The 23,077-nt window shown below is 48.5% G+C and overlaps 1 protein-coding gene across 1 annotated transcript; it reads left to right on the forward strand.

Moving 5' to 3' along the window:
- The first annotated feature begins 1,072 nt into the window (after nt 1-1,072).
- On the forward strand, nt 1,073-21,539 carry LDLRAP1 (low density lipoprotein receptor adaptor protein 1). The gene is made up of 8 exons (XM_019547640.1): nt 1,073-1,215; nt 4,210-4,322; nt 7,226-7,340; nt 11,373-11,445; nt 12,712-12,795; nt 14,630-14,760; nt 17,063-17,097; nt 19,425-21,539. Exons 1-8 carry the CDS (start codon nt 1,120-1,122, stop codon nt 19,567-19,569), a joined length of 792 nt encoding a protein of 263 aa, XP_019403185.1. The 5' UTR covers nt 1,073-1,119; the 3' UTR covers nt 19,570-21,539.
- The last annotated feature ends 1,538 nt before the right edge of the window (nt 21,540-23,077 follow it).

Below are 23,077 nucleotides of genomic sequence, written 5' to 3' on the forward strand. Positions count from 1 at the left end.
TCATCAGAGAAGAGGAGGTGGGCAGTAGACGGAGGAACGTTGTCCTAGGTTTGCTTGGCTTTTGGGATGGCAACCTTGCTCCAGTCCCTGCTCTTGACTTGTGCTGCTATAAGCCTCTTGAGTGGCTTTTAAGGTGCAACTATCCTGGCACACATTTTGGTACATTACAGTCTATTTAACAGTTCTTAGTCGCAGGGCACTGGCTGGCAGGAAGGGGCTCTGTTCAGGAGAGCGGGAGGAAGGCAGACAGCAGCACAAGACAAGTGCAGAGTTGTCTGTGTCCTCTGTCACGCTGTCCTCTGGTGACTCAGCTGGAGCAAGGCTGTTTTTCAGACTTACCCCTAGTGACGTGGCTGTTGGCAAGAAACATTTCCTGAAATGTCCAGGGATGAGGCAGCGGGGACCCGAGGGAATTGCGGGGAAGGCTCGCAAAGGCATTTGGTGCCTTATATTGATTTTGATGGGGCAAAGGACCTAAATCCCTTTGTAGGTCTGGCCTGGAGTTCCTGGTTAGCACGGGTGTGAGCAGGCCCAGGGAAGGTGGAGGTTTCGTGGCCATGTTACTGGCCTTCTGCTCCCAAAGTCTCTCTAGTTTTACTGTCAAGTTTTTGTTGCTTGCTTTCTAAGCTTTGGAGCCAAAGTCAAGTTACGTTGAGGAATGATACGTGATCTCCCATGGGCGGGTGCAGTTGTCACCTTTATGTCCCTCCTTGGTCACAAACTTAGTTCTTAAGGTCAAGCAGAGCGACAAGGAACTGGGCCTGGGAGTCTTTCGTCTTGCTCTTGAGTGTCTCAGAGTGAACCGGCCTTGATTCTGCGGTCTTTGCTGTTGGCCTACTTGAGTGAAGCCAAGATACTTGAAATCTTTGTGCAGTGAGAGCTCGGTAAGAGGGTTGCCAGGAGTAGCAGATACAATGACCAGTGTACTTTCCAGTCTCTCTGGTCACAGCTTTTGCTGTGATGTGCTCCTCTGCTCCCTCTGACACCCAGGTAAGGTAGAGGAGGCAGCTGGTGTGTGTTTGCGTGACTTCTCAGTGAAATCCCTTGTTTAAAAAATGATAATCTCCTTTAGAACTGCCAGAAAACTGGACTGACACCAGGGAGACTCTGCTGGAGGGGATGCTCTTCAACCTAAAGTACATGGGCATGACGCTGGTGGAAGAGCCCAAAGGAGAAGACCTCTCAGCTGCTGCTGTGAAGAGAATAGTAGCAACGGTGAGTGTCGGGATGGGGTTTTTGACTAGCTCTGATCCTAGTGAAGGAGCTCCCTGTCACCAGCACAGAAGCTTCTCTCCCTGTTCAAAGTTTGCGCGCAGCAAGTGCTGTTCATAGACATCCTGCATGTATCTATTTCCATATTTTCAGTGGAGAAGTAAGGCTGGAAGGAACCTCAAGAGATCATTTAGTCCAACCAGAGAATCCAGCCTGCAACCTTGGTGTTATTAACACCATGCTCTAACCACATGAGCTAAAGGATCTTTTCCATACACATCCCTTTCAAGGAGTTTCCCATGAGACTTAAGGAGGGTGGCTGCAGGGCAGGATTGGAGGGATTAAAAGTTGTGTCAAGTGCTATGCCTGGTCTGGTAAGAGCTCTCTGCACTCGACATCCTAGGAAGAGAAGGTGTCCCTATGGATTTCAAGCCGTTAATTACCCCTACCCCACACCTGCCACACACTGTATAGGAAACCAGCAGCCTCTCCAGCTGGGATACTCTAGACCGGTGGGGTGGAGGCAGGGACATTCCCGTTGCAGAGGCCATGTTTTCCATTATCAAGTTTCTTGCACTGTGGCCCGCACTTAGGAGGCCAGAATTCAGCACTAATTACCTTTGGGCTGTACCCAAGACACCATACCCCCAGGCCGCCACTATGGGCACACATCTACCACTCTTGAGGCTTTTCCACGACTGCGTGTCACTTCTGTCCCAGTACAGCATCATGGAGCCCTGTCAGAGTCTATTCCCATCCGCTCCCCGCAGTGCAGCCAGCTCAGTGGGACTCTGTGCCTGTCCCGAGGGGGCTTCTCTGCCCCTACAGGGTAGAGGAACCCCAGGTTCGTGGCACTGGGCTTCAAGTGGCTGGATGCACACATTGCCAGTCAAGTGCACTTGATCTACTGCTGACCTTGACTTGGCTCTAAATCTAATGGCGGTTGAAATAAATACATAAATGAATACATTTAAAGCAGCTAAGCCTGCGGCTGATGCAGGTCAGAGCAACAGGCTGGCAGTGGGGATAACAGCCACAAACTGTTGCCAAACAAAAATCCCTAGGGCCTCATAATGCTGAGTGAAGACCTGGGAGCAAAGCTGCTCTCTGGAAAAGCCAGTGTTGCAGCAGGCGGCTTTGTCTGTAAGCATTTGATTGCAGTCAAGCTAATGCTATGCTGGAACAGTCCAATGACCAGCAAAGCAGGCTCAGTTGAAGGGCCCGACCGGGGGGGTGAGCAGCTGCTTGAGTGTAGGTATCACAGGGCAAAGTGCACGAGTGTGGGAGCATCATTCCTCATCTGGAGAGACAGCGAGACGGTATGCTGGATTTTGTGGCTGGCTTGATGTACCTGGGGGAAAGCCCCAGCTCCTGGAGCCGTATGACTTTTTTTTGTATGGTACTTTTCTCTGCCAACACAGAGGCTAGAAATATTGCACAGGTGGCTCAGAGGTGCAAACCAGAGGCCCAGGGAAGCAGGCAGTGTGACATCCAGGGATGCTGGGACAACACTGACAACAGACAGTGTCTTCCAGCTGGCTGAGCTGTACCTATGCCAGGTCATCTGACCACAGTACTGCTGTGTAGACTGTGCATAACTGAGTCTCAGCGGGCCTTTCCCTAAGGAATAAGTCAAGGGTCAGGCCCTAATTCTGTTGTTTCCCGCCAGTGTCCTCAACCCTCTTAAACTCTATATCCCCTTTGTAATATGTCACCTTTTGGCTTTCATCCATTTTTTGACCATGGAAACATGCTAGAGCAATTCTCCTGTTGCAAAGAACTCCACGGAGACCAAGCAGGTCAGGATGTTGGTGACACTCTGGATTCCTCTTTGAAATCTCTGGGTTCATCTTGCGAATCATGCATAGGCGGTTGCATACCTGACAGTGCTGGTATTGTGCGGCACCTTTAAAGAATCTCACAGCACCCCAGGGGCTGTGGCGCCCTGGCTGAGAATCACTGCCCTATGGGGAGATTTAAGGCAATTTAAACCAAAGATAATAGTCTACTGTAGGTATAGGCTTGTTGCTCCAGAGGCTGCTCAGCCTAGGCACATAGGATCATCCCAGATCTAGTAGCAGGTCTTCTATGGCATGTCATCCAGTCTGGTTGCTAACATGCGGTTTGATGTGGTACTGGATGCAAACCCTCCATGCAGGTTGAGTTCATATCTCCAGAGATTTTGTCCATCCTGAGCATGCAGCCTTCAGGCACTGTAAGCAATACAGCATAATCCTGCTGAGAGCACAGAGCCCAAATGACAGTGTTTAAGCATTTTACAGATGAGCGCATGTTCTAATCTGTCGTCCACGGCAACATAAATCAGTGCTTCGGTGAAGGTAAGATTTTAATAAGGGCTCTATCATACCTTGTAGTAAATTAAATCTCTGATAATAACAAGTGCTATTAACTTGGCTGTTAGCTGGTACGTTGGTCCTGGGTATGACTGTAAACTGCATCTGACTGGAGGGCCTGCTGGCAACGTGGTAAAGCTCCTGTAGAGTACTTCAATGTTGCAACCTCTAGAGTAAGGCAAATATAGGGTGCCTCAAAACCTTGGCTTCCATTGCCTTGTGGGTACTCCTTGGTTGGAGGAAGGCTAATGGACATCACCCTGGTAGAAATGCACCCTGCCAGAGTTATTAGGCAGTCAGCAGCAGTTCTTAGCTGTCATTCTGGTTGCAGAAGTTACAACCATCAAGGCACTGAATGTCTGGGGCTTGGTCTGGCCTTTGGACTCTGGCCCAGTGGTCTAAAGTGGGGGTGTTAAATCTACAGCAGCTTCTACTGCCTCATAATTTTGCCTAGGCACACTTGGTGTGATCGTCACATAGACCTCTTGCATGTACACCATGATTCAGAGGATTGACAGTTGCCAGAACAAGCCGGTCCATGTCTAGAGTAATTGATCCACCGTGTCGGTGTAACTTTGGGTGGAATCATGCTAAGTACCTGCCATGATGCATGCGTTTGCTTTCTTTCCCCTCCTGCTCCAAGGCTAAAGCAAGTGGAAAGAAACTACGGAAAGTGACACTGAAGGTGTCCCCTCGAGGGATCATCTTGAATGATAGCGGAACGAATGAACTGATTGAGAACGTCTCGATATACAGGTACGTTGTGGGATGCAGTGCACGAGGGGAAGAGCTGGGCCAGCGTTGGGTCCTGTCAGTGGACTTCTAGCTTCTGGCAGGCAGGGAGCTGCAGATGGTTTTTCCCAGGTTAATTCGGTGGCAGGTTCAAAGTCAGCAAACCCGTGTGTGAAATGTGGGCGTCAGCTCCCCAGTTGACCCCCTCTGCTCCTAACATATCCTACTGGCTCCTCCTCCTACTAGGCTTTGGATTTGGACAGGCTGGGCTCTGGCTAGAGGAGACCAGGATGGGACTGAATGCAGCAAGGAGGGCCGATGATCTGGCTATAGTCTGCTCTGAGGTCCTGGGCTTGCCTCTGCAGCATTCAATACCAGCCACTGCTGAAGGGAAGATCCTGAGCTAGACAGCCAGGCCCAAGATTTGCTTAGACGCTGCCCACGTGCCTCCCTCAGCCACCTCTGTTTTGATTTAATAATTCAGTTTTGCTTCTAGCCCTCTGCCACCCCTTGATGCTTTCCCCCCTTTCTTCTTCCCTTTAGTGCCCTTTGGCTTATCAGCGTGGTTTGTGTCCATACGAAACTGCCAGCCTGCTGTGCTCAATCCAGGGGCCCTCTGTCAATAGTCATTTGAAAAAGCATCTGAGCGGCATTTGCCTGGCAGGTCTCTCTCCCGCTCCCTGTAGGGCCCCCAAAGGCAAAGGCAAGGGAACAGCTAAGCCCCTACATCCCGCTGTGATGCCTGGGGGCAGCAAACGTGGGGATGGATGCCATGAGTGAGAGCAGAACTATGCTAGCATACAAAGGAGAAGGACAGAAATCCAGCTAGGGAGAGTAGTGACTGGAGCTCCCAATGTTTGGCTGTTGCCTTAAATTCAAGCTGGATGTTTTAAGAGCGGCCCATAAAGCTGTCCTTTCCAATCAATTTTTCTATAAAGGCATCCTCTTGATTCAGTTGACTGAAGTCAGTGGGTCTTATGGAGGCTGAGAACATGTACAGCAGAGACTCCCCTCTAAAACAGCAGCACTGCGGTTTAAGGAATTACACGGAGGGTCCTACCTCTATATATTTCTTGCAGGCTTTCATTGTTTTATTGCCGTAAGTAATTTCTCCTGTCATGGGCGCCACCGTGCTCCCAAGTAGCAGGATTTTCCTCTTGATGGCTTTGCGCCTCAGCCTCTCGCTTTTATTAGCCCACAACAGTGCCTGAAATCTCTGCCCTACTCCCGTTGCTCAGACTGGCGCCATAATTGACTGGCTGCAGTTTAAAATGCAGTCCCCGTAACACTGTAGGCGTTCTTCATCCTGACGCCTTGTGTCTGTGGAGCAGTCTTCCCGTTACAAAACCCATTCACTTCCGAGGCGGTGTGTGAATGACACTTCCCCTGAAAATTAATGGCAGTGGTATATTGAGTTGAACACCAGGGTTGCTGGAAGCTTGCCATGCCCCTGCTCATCTGACCTTGGGAGGCTTTGTTGCAATTATTAAAAGATCAGCGCTGCTTCTTTGGAAACAAATGGTGGAGAGGAATAAACTTTCAAGTGCCTCTTCAAAACGAAGCACAGCCCAACTCAGGGAGACAAAATATAGGCCATTGAGCTGGAGCAGCCTAGCGCACAACGGGGAAGTAATGCAAGCAAAATAAATTTTGAATGTGGCTTTTTAAGTCTTGGCATCTGGTGGGAAATGGGACATTGGTTTTTCTGGAAAAGAGCAAGCTTGCAGATTGCAAATGCAAGGGTTGACTGGGTGCTCCAGCATTGTGCGAAGACAGGAACCGGCTTTTCCTCCCTCCCACTCTTTAGACCTGAGGCTTAGTCTGCACTGTGGGCTGTGCCAGCAGGGCAATGGTGGTGAGAAGCATGGAAAGATCCTGCCAGTGTAGCTCTCTTGTCCAAGCCCCCAGCACAGATGCAGCTTCATGGGTGGGAGAGGCTTGCAGGGGGCTAGGTTTGACTCTGACAGGCAGAAAAGTCCTTCTGCTGGCCTGTGCAGTATCCATGCCGTGGGCCCATCCCACCAATAGAGTAGATGAGGCCACCTCTGAAGTGGCTCCATGCTTTAAATTGCTGCCAGGTTCTGTGGCATTGTATTGGCTCCCCCATTCCTTCCAGCAGCCAAGCTTGTGGCTTTAAGACAGGTGTGGTTTCTCCCTGGGCATATTGGCACAGATGGGCTGGGGTGGGGTGAGGAGGAAAATGGCAGTGGAAGGAAGGGGATGGTGCTCTGAGGATCCTGCCCAGCATGAGGCAGGGGCCTGACCATTTTTTATCCTGCATCTCCATCAAGGGGGTGTTCCTCAAGCTGTGGCTGAGCGTGTCCCCGTATCCTGGGCTGCCTGAGGGCGCCTGCTTCCATCAGAGCTTCTCCTGGAGTTTGAGACTCATCGTTTCCGACAGATTTGCCCGGCTCTTGATGTCGGCTTCTTTCTCTGCGACTCAAGAACACACAGGGGAGTTTCAAGACTCATTTGTGATCCCAGAATAAGTCAGGCTCTCCTCTCCTGCGCAGGCTTCAAGAACAGACTCTCTGGGGGGAGCGCCTGAGAGACACTTTGCTTTCATAACATCCCCAAATTGGCATGTCACTGAACCCAGGCAACGAGCTTTGTTTGCCTTCTCAAACATTCCCCCTGGCTTCCCCGATTCTCCAAGCAGACGGGCAGGTTCCTCCTCACTTCTGCTCTGTTATACCCAGGGCACAAACACATGCCTTGTTCCCCATGTGCCTCTGCTCCCTTGCTGCCTCCGTGACCCTGCTTCTGAAGCTGGCTAAGACCAGGCCTGTATTTTTGCCTAGAAGCTTGATGATTGATCTGAATGAAGCATATCTTTTTCCTTGTTCCTGCTGTCTACTCCCTCCTCCGCTCTCCTATAAGCACTGGCATCATCCAGATGTTTAATTCCTCCTCAATCTGACTTCCAGGATATCATACTGCACAGCAGACAAGATCCACGATAAAGTGTTCGCCTACATTGCTCAGAATCAGCATAATGAGAACCTGGAGTGTCACGCCTTCCTCTGCACCAAGCGGAAAATGGTCAGTACAAGTGCGGGTGCGGTTCTGTGTGCTAAGCCTAAACTGGGGCTTAAACCATTAGGAAGGGGCTTTGCTCCGTGGTCCTGATTCAGCAAACAAAGATGCCCATGCATAACAAAGTGCCCACGCAAGAGTATCCCTGCTGGTTGCTGTAGCTGGACAGATGCTCCCCTGCAGGCACAGACAGTGCAGCCCAAGTGGAACGTAAAAGGTAGTTAAAGGCCAAATACAGTGGGGTGCACGCTGATGGGAAAGACAGCCTGTTGGAGGGCTTCCTGATTCTCCCAGCCTCACTCCAAGCCCCTTGCTGGTTGAGACGCAGGTGGCTTGTCTTTGAGGCGCTGTTCCAGCTGATTTATGCCACAGTTCGGGGGTCTCTGTGGCTGTGGCAGCTGGGCTACAGGCACCCTTAAGGAAAAGACCCCATCCCTATTGTCAGGTGAGAGTTGTCTATTAGGCAGAGAAATGCAGATTGGAAAAGGATGTTGAATGTTGGGCTCTGGTCCCGGGAATGCCCGCTCAGGACTCAGCACATGTGAACAGGCCTCCTGGTGTCAACTGGACCAGTGCCTCAAGAGGAACAGAACTGGAGCCTTCATGCCTCTGTTGCTCCAGCTGGGGAGTAAAGCTCCTATCCTCATAATCCCAGAGGCTCAGGTTTTCCTCCTGAGGACCACGAGCGAGAGAGGAGCGTTCCCCAGACTTTGACAGGAAATGCTGAGATCTCCCTGGCTGAAGAGGGTCCGAGGCAGCGGCTCTTTCTGCCTTGTCACCAATCCTCACGGCTGTTCGATGCCCTCGGTGAATCTCATGTACTGAGTAGCTTCTGCAGGGAGCGAAAAACACTGCAAAGACTAGTCGAATTCTCAAACCCTCTGGTTAATGGGAAGCATTTAGCCCCTGCTGCTGGGCTTAGCTCAGTGTTTGCCCTGGCTCTGCTGTTCAAGTTTAACAGCTCTCTTTATTGAAGCCTGTAATGCCTTTTCTTTTTAATGGTGTACTTGACGGCAGATTTAGTAGAGTCCTCGTAGCAAGCATCAGCGTGCAGTACCTGACATGCAGCATGAAATACATGACCTTAAGGATCCTAGCTGGGTGTGGGGATGAACGCCTGTGGCTTTTGTTTCTTTTCCCTTGCTGGTTCAGGACCTCTCCAGAGGGGAACGTTCTCCCAAGAGGGGTGCATGCCCAATGCTTACGGGTTGGTGAGGGAGAGAAGCGGGTCACCAGGAATGAGCTGGGAAAGGGTGCATAGAAAGCAGCTGGCTCTCAGAAGCAGACTGAACGGGCAGCCCAAGGCAGGGGGGTGATATATCGGAGAGTCTGGCTTGGAAGAGGGCTGGGTGTCAAGTCTGTGTGTATGGGGGGGAGAGGGCAATTCACAGCCGTGCAGACCCTTTCCCTAGGCCCCCTGCCAAGCTTAGGTGCTTAGTCACCTGCAGCTCTGCCCCCCAGGCACTTTGCCACGGTGCTGGCAGGGGGCTTCATATCCACAGTGATGAATGACTTGTAGTTGTCCTGTTTCCCCTGCACCTAGTGATGGAGATGAAGTATCACCAGGAGAGAGAGTACAGCAACAACTGTTGTTGGACGGGGGGTTACTGCATCCCAGCTATTATCCCCTGCAGGAGGGAGGGAACAGAAGAGACATCAGCTGTCTCTGGAGAAGCAGCCCAAACACTCCCTGAACTCAGAAGCGTACATTAGACAGTCCTCTCAGACAGGTACATGCAGCCATGCAGTCGGCTGCTCCAGCCACGCAGCCAGCTGCTCCAGCCACGAATGGGCACGTTAATATTCTGTCCCTTTCTCCACTTTTCTGGGAGAGGGGAGAATAGCAAGTTGTCTCTCCTTGCTGCAAAGCACAGCCCCAGCCTTGCACTGCCAAGATAAGGCTCGCTCTGCAAATTAAAATTTAAATCTTTCCAGCACTAAAAGAATTATCTCCCTGGTACATCGACTCAATACATCTTCCTCAAAATAAAAAAGTTCTCCAAGGCCTTTTTTAGCAGAAAGCAGAATCTTTTTTTGTCTGCTCATAAGATGCGTGAATGCCATGCTGATAAAAGGTAAACTGATAGCACTCTCCCAAACCTAGGCATGGAAGACTCCTTCTAACACAGGGCACGGGCCCTGAATGTATGTATAGCTACCACTTTCTGGCATATAATTAGTCCATATTTTTAGTTCATGGGCAATTCTCAATGGTAGCTGGGTCTATTAAACTTGATTCAGATGTGACAGCTTAAATTGTAAACAGCTGTGAGGAGTTTCATACTTAATTACCATATTTAAGTTTTTGCCATAAAGTGTTCGCACTTCCATCAAAGATGTAAATAGCTCCGACATTCAAATGAGTTCTGCTACTTCGTGAGATTTAATTGGCACAGAACGGTTTGACTTTCCCCCCCCCCCCTTTTAAGCCTCCCCACCGGGTCCCTGGGGATAATTTATTTCTCAGAAAGTGCTCTGGGCTTTTCCCCAAAGCAGTGAGGAAGCATTTCTAGACTTCAGATATTGGATTGATTGTGCATGTATAAAAGCAAAGGGAAACCATGAAGCTTCTAACAAGTGTTAGCTTTGAAAAGTATTAGTAGGTTTTTTGACTGTCTGTACTTAGCCCTAAACATTAGGTCCAATCTCTAGCAAACTCTTCTTTCTTTGGTGCAGTTGGCATCCTGTGTCACTGTCTTGCCTGGTGCACTTGGCATCCTGTGTCACGCGTCTAAATGGCAGTTGCTGCTATTTAGAACGTAAGGGGCCGATCATAACAGCTCTGGGTTGTAGTGGTACCATCTGCTCAGGGAGGTGGATGGGGGCTGGTCCTCCTCTCTCAGGAAGGGTGTGCGTGCGTAGTTCTAGCAGTATAGCTTATGTCTGTAAATGTGGGGAGAAATGCACTTATCCTGAAGTCAGCACTTTTAGAGCTGCAGAACTGTGTGTTCTGGAGTCGGCTGCACGATGATAATTAAATCTTTTCATTGACCAGAGGGCCAAGCTTGCTGTGGCTATAACTAGGTAGGATTGTGGATTCCAGCCAGATATAGCTCCTGTTACCCTTTGCTGGGAGCTGAGTGCCTTAAATGCCTTCTGTGCCTTTGGAAGGTCTTCTGTGTGTCTTTAATGTGCTAAATAAGATTTTAACTCCATGCTCTAACATCTGAGGCATCTGTTCATCCCCATTTTCTGGCTCTCTCATAGGATCCTATTATGCCAGGTCTTAGTTCTGAATTGCCTTGAGAGGGGAGGGAGAGGCTTAGATAGCTGGGCAGAGGGGGGATTGGTGATGGGCTGTGTCACTAAACTGCTACTTCCCATCTAACCCTTGATCTGCAGTGTCGGTCATTAGAGGCCACTCAGCGCCTTCATAGAAACAAGTCAGAGCCACGTGGTCCATTTAGCTCTATTGCTGTTTGTAATGCCCTTGGTGGTCAGATAGTCCTTTAAGATCAAAGAAGGACAGCACACCAGGTGTGGTGGGAGACTGGGCTTGAGCCCCTGCTCAGCCACAGGCACCCTATGAGACCTTGGTCAAGTCTCTTAGCCTGTCTCTGCCTCACTTCACCACCTCCAAAGGAAGCTGTGACCCTAAATCCTGTAAAGATTATGGGGGCTCAAACACGGTGGCAGGCTAGGCGATATACATCTCTTGGATCTCTTAGAAATCATCCTTCTTGCTCGGGATGGGGACACATGGGAGAGGCTAATAGTACATGGGATGAGGCCTCTAGGTTCCTAGACTTTCAAGGGCACTTTAATGGGAGCCAGTTCTCACCTCCCATGATATATTTGTTATACTGAGGAAGGCATGTCTGCAGCCGGCTCTCTGTAGCGCTGTCTTCCTCGGAGCTGCGAATCCCTGCTGCCATCAATATTTGATTACTCTCTCAAATAAAGGAGTGTGGGAGTCCTAGCATCAGGGAACTAGTAAGATCCAGGTTAGCCTCTATCAGCAGAGCAGAACCTCCAGTTGACTTAAATCTACACTAGAAACTGCCTGTTAATGTACTGCATAACTGCTGTGTCTTTCAGGCTCAGGCTGTTACCCTAACAGTAGCTCAAGCATTCAAAGTAGCATTTGAACTGTGGCAAGCATCCAAGGAAGGTGAGTGCCTATCTCTGCGCCTTGCAATATCAAGATTATATATATATATGGAAATAATTTTGGGCTTATGCTTCCAAGTGATCTTTAAACTGGGCCCCCCCAAAATAGGGGGCAAAGAGTAGATTTCCAGCTGCGCTGCTCAGAGAACCACGGCTTTGTCCTGGCTCTGACTGCAGGGGCTAGATTTAGCTGCCAACTGTCCAGCCACTGCCAGCCTGAGCCCAGCTAGGGTGACTGTGTCTCCGACAGTTGTTTCTTCCATCCACGAGCACATAAAATATGCATAGTGCCTAACAAGCAGCAGCGTAACAGGGTAGTCTGTTCAGGTTTTTGGCCCAAATGTAAGCTTGACACGTGCCCCTTTCTCACGCTCGGATGCCAGCCAGATTTGTGTTCTGTTCAGGGGCTGCCTGTCTTGCCCAGAGGAGCTGAGTGCTGTGGTTCCCATGGCTGAGCAGCCTTAGCGGGTCGTGAAGGGCAGGTTCTGTGCTAGGTATCCGGGTTGTAGCCGTATTGGTCTCAAGGAAAAAGCAATCGGGGCTTGTGCTGTGTTTCTCAGAAGGTATAACCTGAGGGGGGAAAAGGCATCAGGAATGATGCTGGCTTTGTGCCATCTGGATACCTGCCACCTAGCTGCTGTAGAGCCTGCCATGTCCCTCGAAGCATTAGAGCATCATTACATTGCTCTCCTCATCACGTGCCATACTTCAGGCCTGTAAGGGGAGGGTTGATTTTTGTCCACTGGATGCAGCTCCTCCAGCTGGGGATGCCTCTTCCCCCTTTCAGATGCAGATCCGTCTGCTTGAAACGTGCATACAGCCCTGTGTGCTGCCATACGAGGCTGAAGTGGGAAGAGAAGAATTGGTTTGAAACGTCCCAGGTAGCGCCAGGTTTTCTGGAGACTGGGGAAGGATTTCCAGGTACCAAAATGATATGTCCTGAGGACATGACTCGGGGTGGGGGGCTGCTATCTCGTGTGCTTCCATGAGTGAAAGGTTACGTCTGCACCATGGCAGCAAGACTGCTTGGTCCCTCTGCAGGATTAAGCCCTGTTTGCCCTGTTGTGAACTCTGGAAATAAAGCAGTAAGGATGCCCTGGGGGCAGCCTGAGCCTCTGCTCTTGGGCTCCCTTCAAGGCACCCTCCCTTTGAGGCCACCTCAACTCGAGTCGTTGCAGAGGGAGTCAGAGAAGGTGTATGAGTTCTCAGCACAGACATGCCTGCTTTTGGCGACCGCAGTTAATGAGGGAGTTTCCTTGTGTTGCAGAGAAAGAGAAGCGGGAAAAGTCCATCTTGGATGGAGAAGGCACAAGCAGCCCAAACGCGGAAGGTCTCACCGGCCCTAAAGGATGTAAGTGACCCACAAAAAAGCTGTCGCGTTGGCTTCCAGGGGACCTGAATCCCAATGAAGAGTGGCTTGGAGACTGGCTCCGTTCCTCTGGGTTGGGGCATATGGAGGCTAATACAGAGCAAACAGTGCGGTAATTGTGTGGATTCTTGTTCCAAGCCTGGGAGGAGATGGCAGCTTGCCCAGGCTCCTACCTCACTAGTAGCTGCCGACTGCAGCCCCTGCTCTGCAGAGCCAGCTCCATGTCAGCACCAGAGAAGGTTTGGGGAGGGGGGTGCTCTTGACTTCTCCGTGGGTCTTATCCTGATGCTCTGGGGGCTTGCGGACAGGGATTCAGGTAGCTCCAGTTGGCGATACGTTCCCCAAGGAGCTGCCCAGGGCACCTGAAGGGAATGGCTTGCGACTGTCCTGTAACTTCGGGGCAGGATTCCCTCAGGAAAATGAATGGCTGTGGAGCATATGATCTCCAAAGGGGACTGTGTGGTCCTTGACTCCTGTGCTCCAGATTTCCTGTGACGGGAGGAAAACTGTTTGCTTGTCTTTCCTCCCCTTCTGTCCCTCAGATGCTGCTTTCTCAAGCTGTCTTATCTAACCCGCTGCCCTTGCTTTTCATGAAGATTAATCGAGTCAGGTCTTCCCGGCCACTCTGCATACGCGGCCCGGGATCTGATCCGGGGTCTGACGAGGGGAGGAACGCTCTTCCCCTTGCAGAACTGCTGTTCAAGATGTACTTTCAGAGGCAGCCTGACCTCTGCCTTGACTGTTTCAGCTTCCTGGGAAGTCTTCCCAAGTCTCTGCCTGCCCTTCTTTAGAGCAAGTAATAATGCCTTCTACTATCAGAAAACTTCAGGGCTTTTGGAGAGTCCTGTTAAACTTCACCTGCTTCATTTTACAGCCAGGCTCCTCTGTAGAGCCTGCTAAAGAGCGCAAGGCTCAGGGGCTCCTGAAGGCCGGCTGTTCTTTTCAGTGGCCAGCCCAGGAGCCCCCTCTGCAAGGCATACCACAAAGCAGTCCTGGAGCTGAAGGGAAATGGGACAAGGGCTAATCTCTCTCCTCCGCGCTGACCAGTGAGATAAGGGGATTTGGCACAAAGGAACACAGCATTAAACTGGGCTCCTTTCCAGACTGGCACGTCTCATTTATCCATGGGAGGATCCAGTACTTGAAGGAGCACATTGTAGCTGACAGCAGGCTTGGATAAGCACTCTGCAGGGGCAAGAGGATACCATGGCTATAGGAAACTGGTTGTGTAACAGCCTAGCCCCTGAGCGAGGCTTTGCAGTCAGGGCTTGAAGTTCAGCAAAACTCTGCTCTTGTCACGGGATGGTGCACGGTAACCTACAGCTTTACCCGGTCCTGGTTTAGATTGTGGACTCTCCATGTGCTTCTGGCAGCCCCACATGGCTTTGCACAACTGTGCGCCATCAGAGCAGAGTCCCTCCTCCTCCCCCAAGGGAGCGTGCAGGAGTGTCTGTCGACACATGGCTTCTGCTGGTGGCCAGACAGCAGCAGATGCTTTCACTACTTGGCAGAGGGGATTCAACTTGGCTGGTAGACAGGAGGGTCCTGCCCTCTCTGAGGAGCAGCGGTGATGTTCTGCAGGTCGTACTGCCAGGCACAGCAGTGGAGAGAAGTCTTTGGAGTATAAATTGTGGGGGCTTGGGTTGCTCCTTCTCTGGCATCATGGGACCCCACCTTGGGGCATGGTCACCTAAATAGGTATTAGCACGTATCTGTGCTGCCACCATTAACTGCCCCTTGCACTGTCCCGACTATAAGCCTGACTATAAGTCAGCCCTTCTCAAGCTAGCTGTTCTTTTCTCTGCTGTGTCCACAGCGGTTGCCACAGGGAACTTGCTGGATTTAGAAGACACTGGCAAATCTCCCCTGACTGTCAACACAAACTCTGCACGCTTTGAGAACAGCCTGTTTGGACCAAGCCCCTCCGTCAACAACAATGTTGTCTGGGTGAGTGTACTGGGCCCTGGCCGCCCTGCTGCAAAGGCTAGAGAACATTTTAAGCTACCTGAGGGTGAAGCTTTGCTTTCTGGTGCACATTGCATCCTCTGTGGGGTGTGGGGCATCGTCATGCCAGGGGTGTCCCTTACACAAAGTCCTGGAGCAGCACTGTGTGTACAACTTCCACCCCATGTAAACTGTTCATGTGGGAATTGTTCAAAGGCATCCAAGTGAATTAGGCTTCTCCATCCCGGTAGAAGCAGCTCAGATTTGGGTACATGCTGCCTTGTTTTAGGCTCTTGCAAGTTAACAGGAAAGACTGGAAACTAGTTTCACAAACCCAAATGCTTAGATATTTACTTTATCAAGTAAAGATTAAGCATCCAACTTTCAAGCAGCTCTGTAAGGGTTTACACTCTGAAAAATTAGACACTCACATAAGGTATCATATTTACAGAGCTGCTGTACGTATTAACGTGGATACACCAGTACTTCAGCCATGAAATCTGTTGTTTGCGATGATCTGCAAAGCCTGGGACCCAACAGCTTAACACTGCCTCATTAATGCCCATTGCGGTAGCTGAGATGTACAGTACTTGGTTCTGGAGCAGTGATGGGGCACTTCCATGCGTGGAGTCCCCAGGCTGGAGCTTGTTTGCAGAGGTTGCCTGTCTGAGCTCAAGTTTGGCAACTTTGGGGGCAAAAATGAGAGGTGGCTGTTCTGAACAGCATTAATAGCTTAGCAAGACTTGGGAGCCTTTGAGCTGCACCTGCTTCCCACTTGCAGAACCTCCACTTTTTTATACTAGCTTCAACCTCATAAATGCTTCCACAACTTCAAAAACTCCTGTAGATTAAGCATCCAACTTGCAAGGAACAAAATCCAGGACTTGGTCCAGAATGGCCCCACGGACCTCCAGAGCCAGCAGTTGCCTACTATAACTGCCGTACTGCTGCAGCGAGGGCAGTGCCGTTCTGTCTTCTGAGAGACTGAGCTAATTTGTCCCAGCACATCACCCGGCGAATGCAGTGCCAGGCAACGCCTTGCTGCAGACCCAGTTGGATGCTGCCTGGTGCTCTGGTAGTGTTCAAGGAGGATGTCTGCTTAACCAAAACTCGGGCCCTAAAATATTGGGGCTGTCCCAGAAAATGCGGGACGGTTGGTCACTTTACCTGTTGAGTAATCGTGTTGTCCATTGCAACGGTATCCTAAACCAGTCTTCTAGTATAAAGCCGAAGTACATTGCAGTGCTATCCTAGTCCACCAGTAGAAAGAACCTTCTCTTCAGTAGCATTCAAATGCTTTCCATGGGAAGCCTCCAATGAAAAGATCTTCAAGAAGCATTGTGTCCAGTCACCCCCCTGTGCAGCTCTGTGCAGACAGCCTTCTCTTCAAACGTCCTGTCTCAGCACATGCTTAAAGCATTGTGCTGAGTCCAAAGCCTTTTCTCTTGACAAAGCAAATGTATTTTTTGCCATTTGCACAGAGGAAGCTTGAAATGCTGAGTCGAGTCAGTGGACTCGCTCAGTCCTCCGGAGCCGCCTGCTTCCCAGTCTTGGCTCGGTCTGAAATGTGTCTGTTCATAAAGAGCAAGCAGATGTTTTCAGTCAGAATAAGTTTTGTTCTCTCAGTCTCAGATGTAAAAAGCAGGGTCTGGTGGAGAGCTCATTGAATCCATCTCTTGGAGCCAAGCTGCACCTGAGCATGGAGCTGAAGCAGCTCCTGAGGGGCCAAATCTGCTCTGGGGCCAAGGGACAGAATGAAAACCAAGCCAATGTTGGGGTTTCAAGTGGGTACTTAGTCCATGTGATGTCCCTCTGCCCAAGGGCAGATGCTGCCTGGCAGCAGTGCCAAAAAGTTTACGAGTGCACTACATTGGCATCACAAGGCAGCAGTTGTGTTGTATGTGTAGGACAAGGCAACAGCAGCAGCATCTGATAGCAGTGTACTTGTTATGTCTGTCTGCGCCCTGAGTCTTCCCTTGGTTCCAGTGGGGTTTAATCTGACTCTAGGTTAGCTACAGGGATTGAGAAAGGATAGCTGAGAGGAAAGAGGTGATGGGAATGAATGCATTTGGCAATACTGGATCACTCCTTCGTAATCAGTGCTGTCCTTGCTCATTGCAAAAGCTTCAGTGATGTCTCTAAAGTCCTTTATCTGGGGAAAGTGGAAGTGCTGATACCAAGTGTTGCTTTAGGCATTTGGAAATCAATGCTTCTTGTCTTACTTATGCCAACACGCTGAGCCAGATCTTTAAATACAATTGTGCATTAGCTTAACAACCATCTTTCTCTTGTCTTTTTAACAAAGGAAATGGACGACGGTCTTGATGAGGCATTTTCCAGGTAATTCTGATAACTCTCTTTGCAACTTTGTATCATGAGGGATGACCCAAGAGACTCGACAAGTAACTAGTTTTTAATAACGTTTCTAATCCAATCAGCTGCTGTGATCTGACCTGGGAAGCAGCCCCATCAGCGCTCCAGCGGCTAATTGAAAGGCTTTGAGGCCAGCTGATAAGTCAAATATTTTGACAACCTTTTAAAGGATGGAGATAGATGTGTGCAGTGGGGAATTTTAATTCCCCAAATGTCGCATGGCGAGCATGTCTCCTTGTGTTTGAATGGAGAGTCTAGCATGTGGCGTTTAATATGCGGGTTTTCCTGCTAGTTTCCAATTCTTGTGCTGTTAAGAGAGATGTTGGTCTGACCTCCCTATACTCGGATTTAACTTGCCCCATATTAGGGTGTCGTGAAAATAATATTAGTGCACCAAGTGTCCAGGCCAAAGGCCCGACTCTGGGGCTATGCCTGTACAGCTCCCAGCCTTGGTGTACTCAAGTGCCCCATGCTTTTCTGGGTGATTACGTCCTATACCAGAAGCTGTGCAGCCACCTCCCTGCACCACATGGGAAGTGCTATTAACATTGCTGATGACAGCACCAATTAGCCAGTTGGTGCAGATGTGACTACCTGCTTCCAGCCTAGGAGGCATAAGAACAGCCCTAGTGGGATGAGCCAAAGGTCCCTGTAGCCCAGTAGCTCGTCTCTGACCGTAGCAAGAAGCAGATGACTTTCAGGAAGAGTAGAGGCAACCTGGTACTTCAGAGCACTGCTACTGGGAACGGTAAGTTTTATCACACAGATGTGGCCTGAGACAAGCCTGTTTCTTCACGCCACTGTGCTCTGCCAGACCTTCGAGTGGGTTGGTGAAACTGCATTAAGCTCCCATGTGGCCACTCTTGTTCAGAATTACGGGGGCCGTAATTCAATTTTAGCTTACCTTGGAAGTAAAAGCCACTGTAATTATGATTAAGAGTGTTTATTCAGGGATTTAAAGCAGTGGAAAGTTGCCTGTATGTGTCCTTGTAGACAAGCTCTTGGAAAACTTGATCTGGTGCTTTAAGTATAATTGTGCGAATCTGCCTTCTAGATGCATTTCAACCATTCTTACAGCGATAAAGGTTACTTCTGTTTAGAGCAGTGCAGAAAAGGCATGCTGTAGCCTTAATGAAGCTGAGTCTTTGACCTTATCTCCCATCTCGGGCATTGGGTGTACAGCTGTCTTGGAAATGGAAGTTCTATATCAAAATAACATGCATTAAAGGAGCTGCAATCCAGTTTCCTAACAGGGTGTGTTTTTTTGCTTGGATGCAAATTGTCAGCTTTGCTAGCATGCTTCCCATGTTCTGGGTTTGGACTCCAAGTGCTATAAGAAGGATATCTACTTAGTTCCCACTGGAGTGGAATAAATCACAAGAATCCTTAAGCATTTACACTGTATTTTCTCTTAAGCCCTTTTTTTGTCAAGTAAAAAAGAAAAAGATGGTTTTTGGAGGTCAAATCAGAGTTGACAGTTCATGGACTGTTAAACACCTTAATTAAACAGGCCCCACGGATCTGAGCCTACTTTTTAGCATGGTGGGTTTGTACACTGAAGTTTCCTCTTCAGATCCCAGATCTAGTATTGTAAGTCCACAGACTGTGGAGGAGTTCACTTCCATAAGCACCTAGACTGTCCCAAAAACAAAGACCTCTTTAAAGAGGACTTAGAAGACCTCAGAGATTATCACTGCACTGCTGTATCTGAGCACTGCTGAAAAATACTGTGGGTTGTTTTTTTTCTGAAGAGCTAAAATTGAAGTTAGTCCCCAGGAAAGAGAGAGCATCGTGGGGAACCGCTGGAATGAATGGAGAGCAGCACATTACCGCAGCGGCAGCTTGTTCAGCTATTCCTGCCGTGGTGAAAATTGAGTCATTTCAATGAGGCTGGTTGCTTTGGTTAGTGCATCCTTTCACCTGTGAGAGAAGATCGCGGCTAATGATGCCCTAGTCAGTGATAGTTTGGAGAGAAAAAAGGCAGCCTTTTACCAGACCTGTAATGTAAAGGAAGTCCAGAGTGCAAATTTACAGAATGCGTTCAGGGTATGAACCTTCTGACAAACCAGCAGAGAAGCTGCTGAAAACTTCAGAGGGCTCCCAATATTAGGGTTTTTTTTCCCATATTTAGAAGTATTTCTTTTCAAGGTAGAGGGAAAATCTTTGAAGTGTGAAGCTGCAGATAATGTTGTAGCATTAGAGATGCAGCAAGCATACAAGCTCTAAGCTGACTCTTTCTGGTTGAGGATGATTAGTTGTCTTTTTTCCCCCCCCCCCCCCCTTGCTTCCCGTAGACTTGCTCAGTCGAGAACTAACCCGCATGTCCTGGACACTGGCCTGAGTCCTCAGGATATCCAGAGTGCAGAAACCCTCTCGCCTGTGGACTGGAACAAAATAGATTTGAATGCGGCAGAGAAAGACGACCTCTTTGGATTCTGAGGACATCCTCCAGCTAACAGCTTGCAGTAGAATCACCACTAAAAATCCCTGGACTGAGCGCACATCCCTTGATGCTCTTGAGGGGCTGCTTGTAGTGGATGTTCACCATTATACTAATGCTGTTATGGCACCAACAACTGTTTAGACCAAAGCCTTAGACACCTAGTGCATTTATTATTTTTTTTTTACCTTGCTTTTTTTTCTAAACCACGAAAAGCTCTTGAATATATTTATTCAATAACCTTGCAATTTATGTGCATTATGGGAATTTCAGAGAGCATCTGCCTAGGTCACATGCACAGTATTAGATTGTAATATGCCAGGGGAAGAGCCTTCAGCAGTGCCTGCTCTCTTCTGAAAAGGACGACGCGACACCAAAGCCTCTGCATACATGTGCGTGTGTACATTTTCGAGACAAACCTCTGCGTATGTATGCACAGTTGTAAGCACAATTGTAACTAATCTATTGCTTCCTAAACAGCTCTACTTCTGCAGCTGTCTCCTGCACTTCACCTTCTTAATATACTGGGAGGCCAAGAAACACAGCAGCTGCTGGCAGTATTAAAATCAAAGAGGAAACAGGTTTTGCTTTCTGTGCGACTGTCCATGATAAAGCCCCATAGTTGTCAGCCATCAGTGAGCTGTTTTGGCTCTCTTTTTGCCAGCTTCAGACTGCAGTTGCCTTGCTCGCTCAAAGACCTGGAGCTTTGGGTTTTTGAAACTGGAGCTGGAAGCATGATCCAAAACAGGCTGGGTGTCTGTCACCACTCTTCTTCCCGTAAGTTGGTGATCCAAAAAACTCAGCCATGCTGCAGATTTGTCACAAAACTGATCTCTTGCACTTATAACGTTCACTGTGACTCTCAGTACGAGGATTTGATCACACTGATGACCTTAATAGCCAAAAAGCTCCCTAATAGCAACTTGGCTTCTGTTAAACCAGCATTGGACGAATCCAATAGCATAACAAGTCTAGCGCTTAAATGCTTCTGGCTGCCTTCATCTGGTCTCGATACCAGTACCTCTAGTCGAGCCTCTCAGGAAGTAGACTGCTGAATTGGATTAGCCAAAACCAATATTTACCTGGAAGTCCTATACGTGAAAAACAACAAAAAACTGAAATGCTATTTTAATACTTCTTCCGTCAACACTTGCTTCTCCTATGAAGCTGAAGGATCTTTGTTTTCATACACTTCTGAACTGGAAAATATGTTATGGAGGTATAAAGATTATGCTAATTAAAAGATTAAGCTTAATGATCCTAAATGGTTACCCAGCCACAGTTTGTGGCATTTGTGGCCTTGTGTGAAATGTACTGATCTGTTTTATAGATTTGTAACTTGCTTCTGAAACACTAATTCATTCCCCAGGCAGCCTCTTCTAACAGTCTCTCCTTAAAATTACGTACAAAGTGAAAAGCATCTTCGTCAGTGCAGAGAATTTATTAGGAAACAGTTGAATGATTCCGAGTTGGTCAATGCATTTCTAAAGGTTATTGTGATAAGGTACGAGGGAGTTCTGAAGCTGACTCATCATGCCTGCTGTAAAGTCTGTGCATCCTACAAAAGTGTGTTAAGGCACCTTTACATCTTCAAGCTGCTCTGCCCATGAGTTGTTGGGTCTCTGTCATTAGTCTCTTGCAAGTGGATGAATTAGTCAAGACAGCTGCCTTAGGTTTTGTATATCTAGTCTATTCCTGTTGTAAAAGCAGCACCCAAACTATGCAAAAGTAACTGTAGCAAACACCCTTTTCTGACTCCTTGGGGAGTTGTGATCTTTCTAAGAAAGAATTTTGTTGCAGCAATGGACCAAGAGGATTCGTCTGTATGGGAATCTCTCCTCTTTTTCTAGAGATCCTAAGAGTGTATACTTACATGCACAATGGTATGTCTGTATGTACATAGTTTAAAAAGCCTATGCTGTAAAAATTATCTACGAGAAAATAAAAGTTTTACCCTTTTTTTTTGGAATACCAGTGACAGATGGGTTTGTGCAGTCAGAGTGGCAAGAACAATGATTGTGCCTCCTTGCTCTGCGCACGTGACTCTTTTCGTAAAGCCCCTTCCACTCATGGCTAGCAAGGAGCAAGCAACATATGGAACACCTGTAGAATAAACCTCTTCATGGGCTGGCATACATGTGAAGGAATGATGGCCACGGTGTTACAATAATCAGGTGACTAATTATTTGGTAAGCATATGCTGAATCAACCTCCCGTTAAGGCTCCTTGACTTTTTGCTACACATTGCAGCAGCATCTAAAGGTGAAAAAGGCCCCTGATGGGGGCCTTCTGTAGCGCTAAACATGGATCTAAGCCCAAGCTATAAATCCTAATTTGCAAGAATTTCTAAATTACTGCACTAACCGCTGCCCCTTGTGGAAGAGGCGGAATAATTATTAGCGCTACTTTCTAGACCTAAATCACTCTAACCCTGACATAATTGCGTCTTCTACCCCATTTTTCTCTCCACTTTGTGGAAACAGCCTCCCCAGTGAACATCTCATTACTGTGTTAACAAAATGGAGAAATTCATTTCAGGATGTTGACAAATAAATACAGCAACCCCGAATGATAGACCGTTCTTTCAGTGTGCTGTTGAGCCGGGCTGGTGCTGAATGCTGAGCAGATAGGAGTTTACAAAGATTCGTCTCTTTTGTCAGTGTGACACTAACAAAAAAATACCATAAGTTCATTTTTCTATTTAAAATGCCTGTTCCAGTCTAAGGATATGTCTCAAATTATGAATACTAAGTATCCAGTCTGCTCTTTCATGCATAACTGATGAAGGTGCCAGGGAACAAATTGATCTTTCAGTTTTGATGTGACCTTTTTTAAGTGCCTGTGTAGAAACTTAGGAATCCATTTTCCCTCCGCCATGCTAAGACTTGTCTTTTCCACTTCCTTTTTAGAGCTGTTTAGGATGTGTTGTGAGGAGCAGGGCTTTTTTTTTTTTTTCCCTCTCATGGGTGAGCGCTAGCACCTGTTATCTACACATCACAAACAGCAAACCTGGTTCAATAGATTAATGTGTAGCTATTAATAGGAAAAAGCAAGTGTTCTCTCCAGGTGGGCAGTCTGAGATGCCACGTTGGTGGCTGTTCTGTAATGGCTGGCTGAACACGTTTCATGCAGCTTTTCCCCAAGCTGTGTGGCTTGTGCTGTAATTGCTGACTTCTGAAATGACACTAGCGAGCTCCTCTCTGGGCTCCTGCCCTCCAGCTGACTCTCAAAGCTGGGATTTGAAAATCTTCAGGGTGGCCTTCATTTTCTGTCGTGTCCAGGATTATGCAACCTGCTTCTGCAGGTCCTCTCAACCCAGATAACCCTTGTGAGCCCTTGTGTCTGGTTTTCTGTGGAGACCATTGCTGTAGTTCTAGCTCCATAAAATGCAAACAAAGAGACAGAAACACAAGAGGAGCCATCCTCACAAGCCAAACGCTGGCTTGCATCCATAGATGCTTCTCGAGCAAATCCCGGGACGTCATTCTCCCCTTGTACTCGGCCTTG

This window comes from Crocodylus porosus, unplaced genomic scaffold (genome assembly GCF_001723895.1).
Source record: "Crocodylus porosus isolate Cpor-Errol unplaced genomic scaffold, CroPor_comp1, whole genome shotgun sequence".
Taxonomy (NCBI): Eukaryota; Metazoa; Chordata; order Crocodylia; family Crocodylidae; genus Crocodylus; species Crocodylus porosus.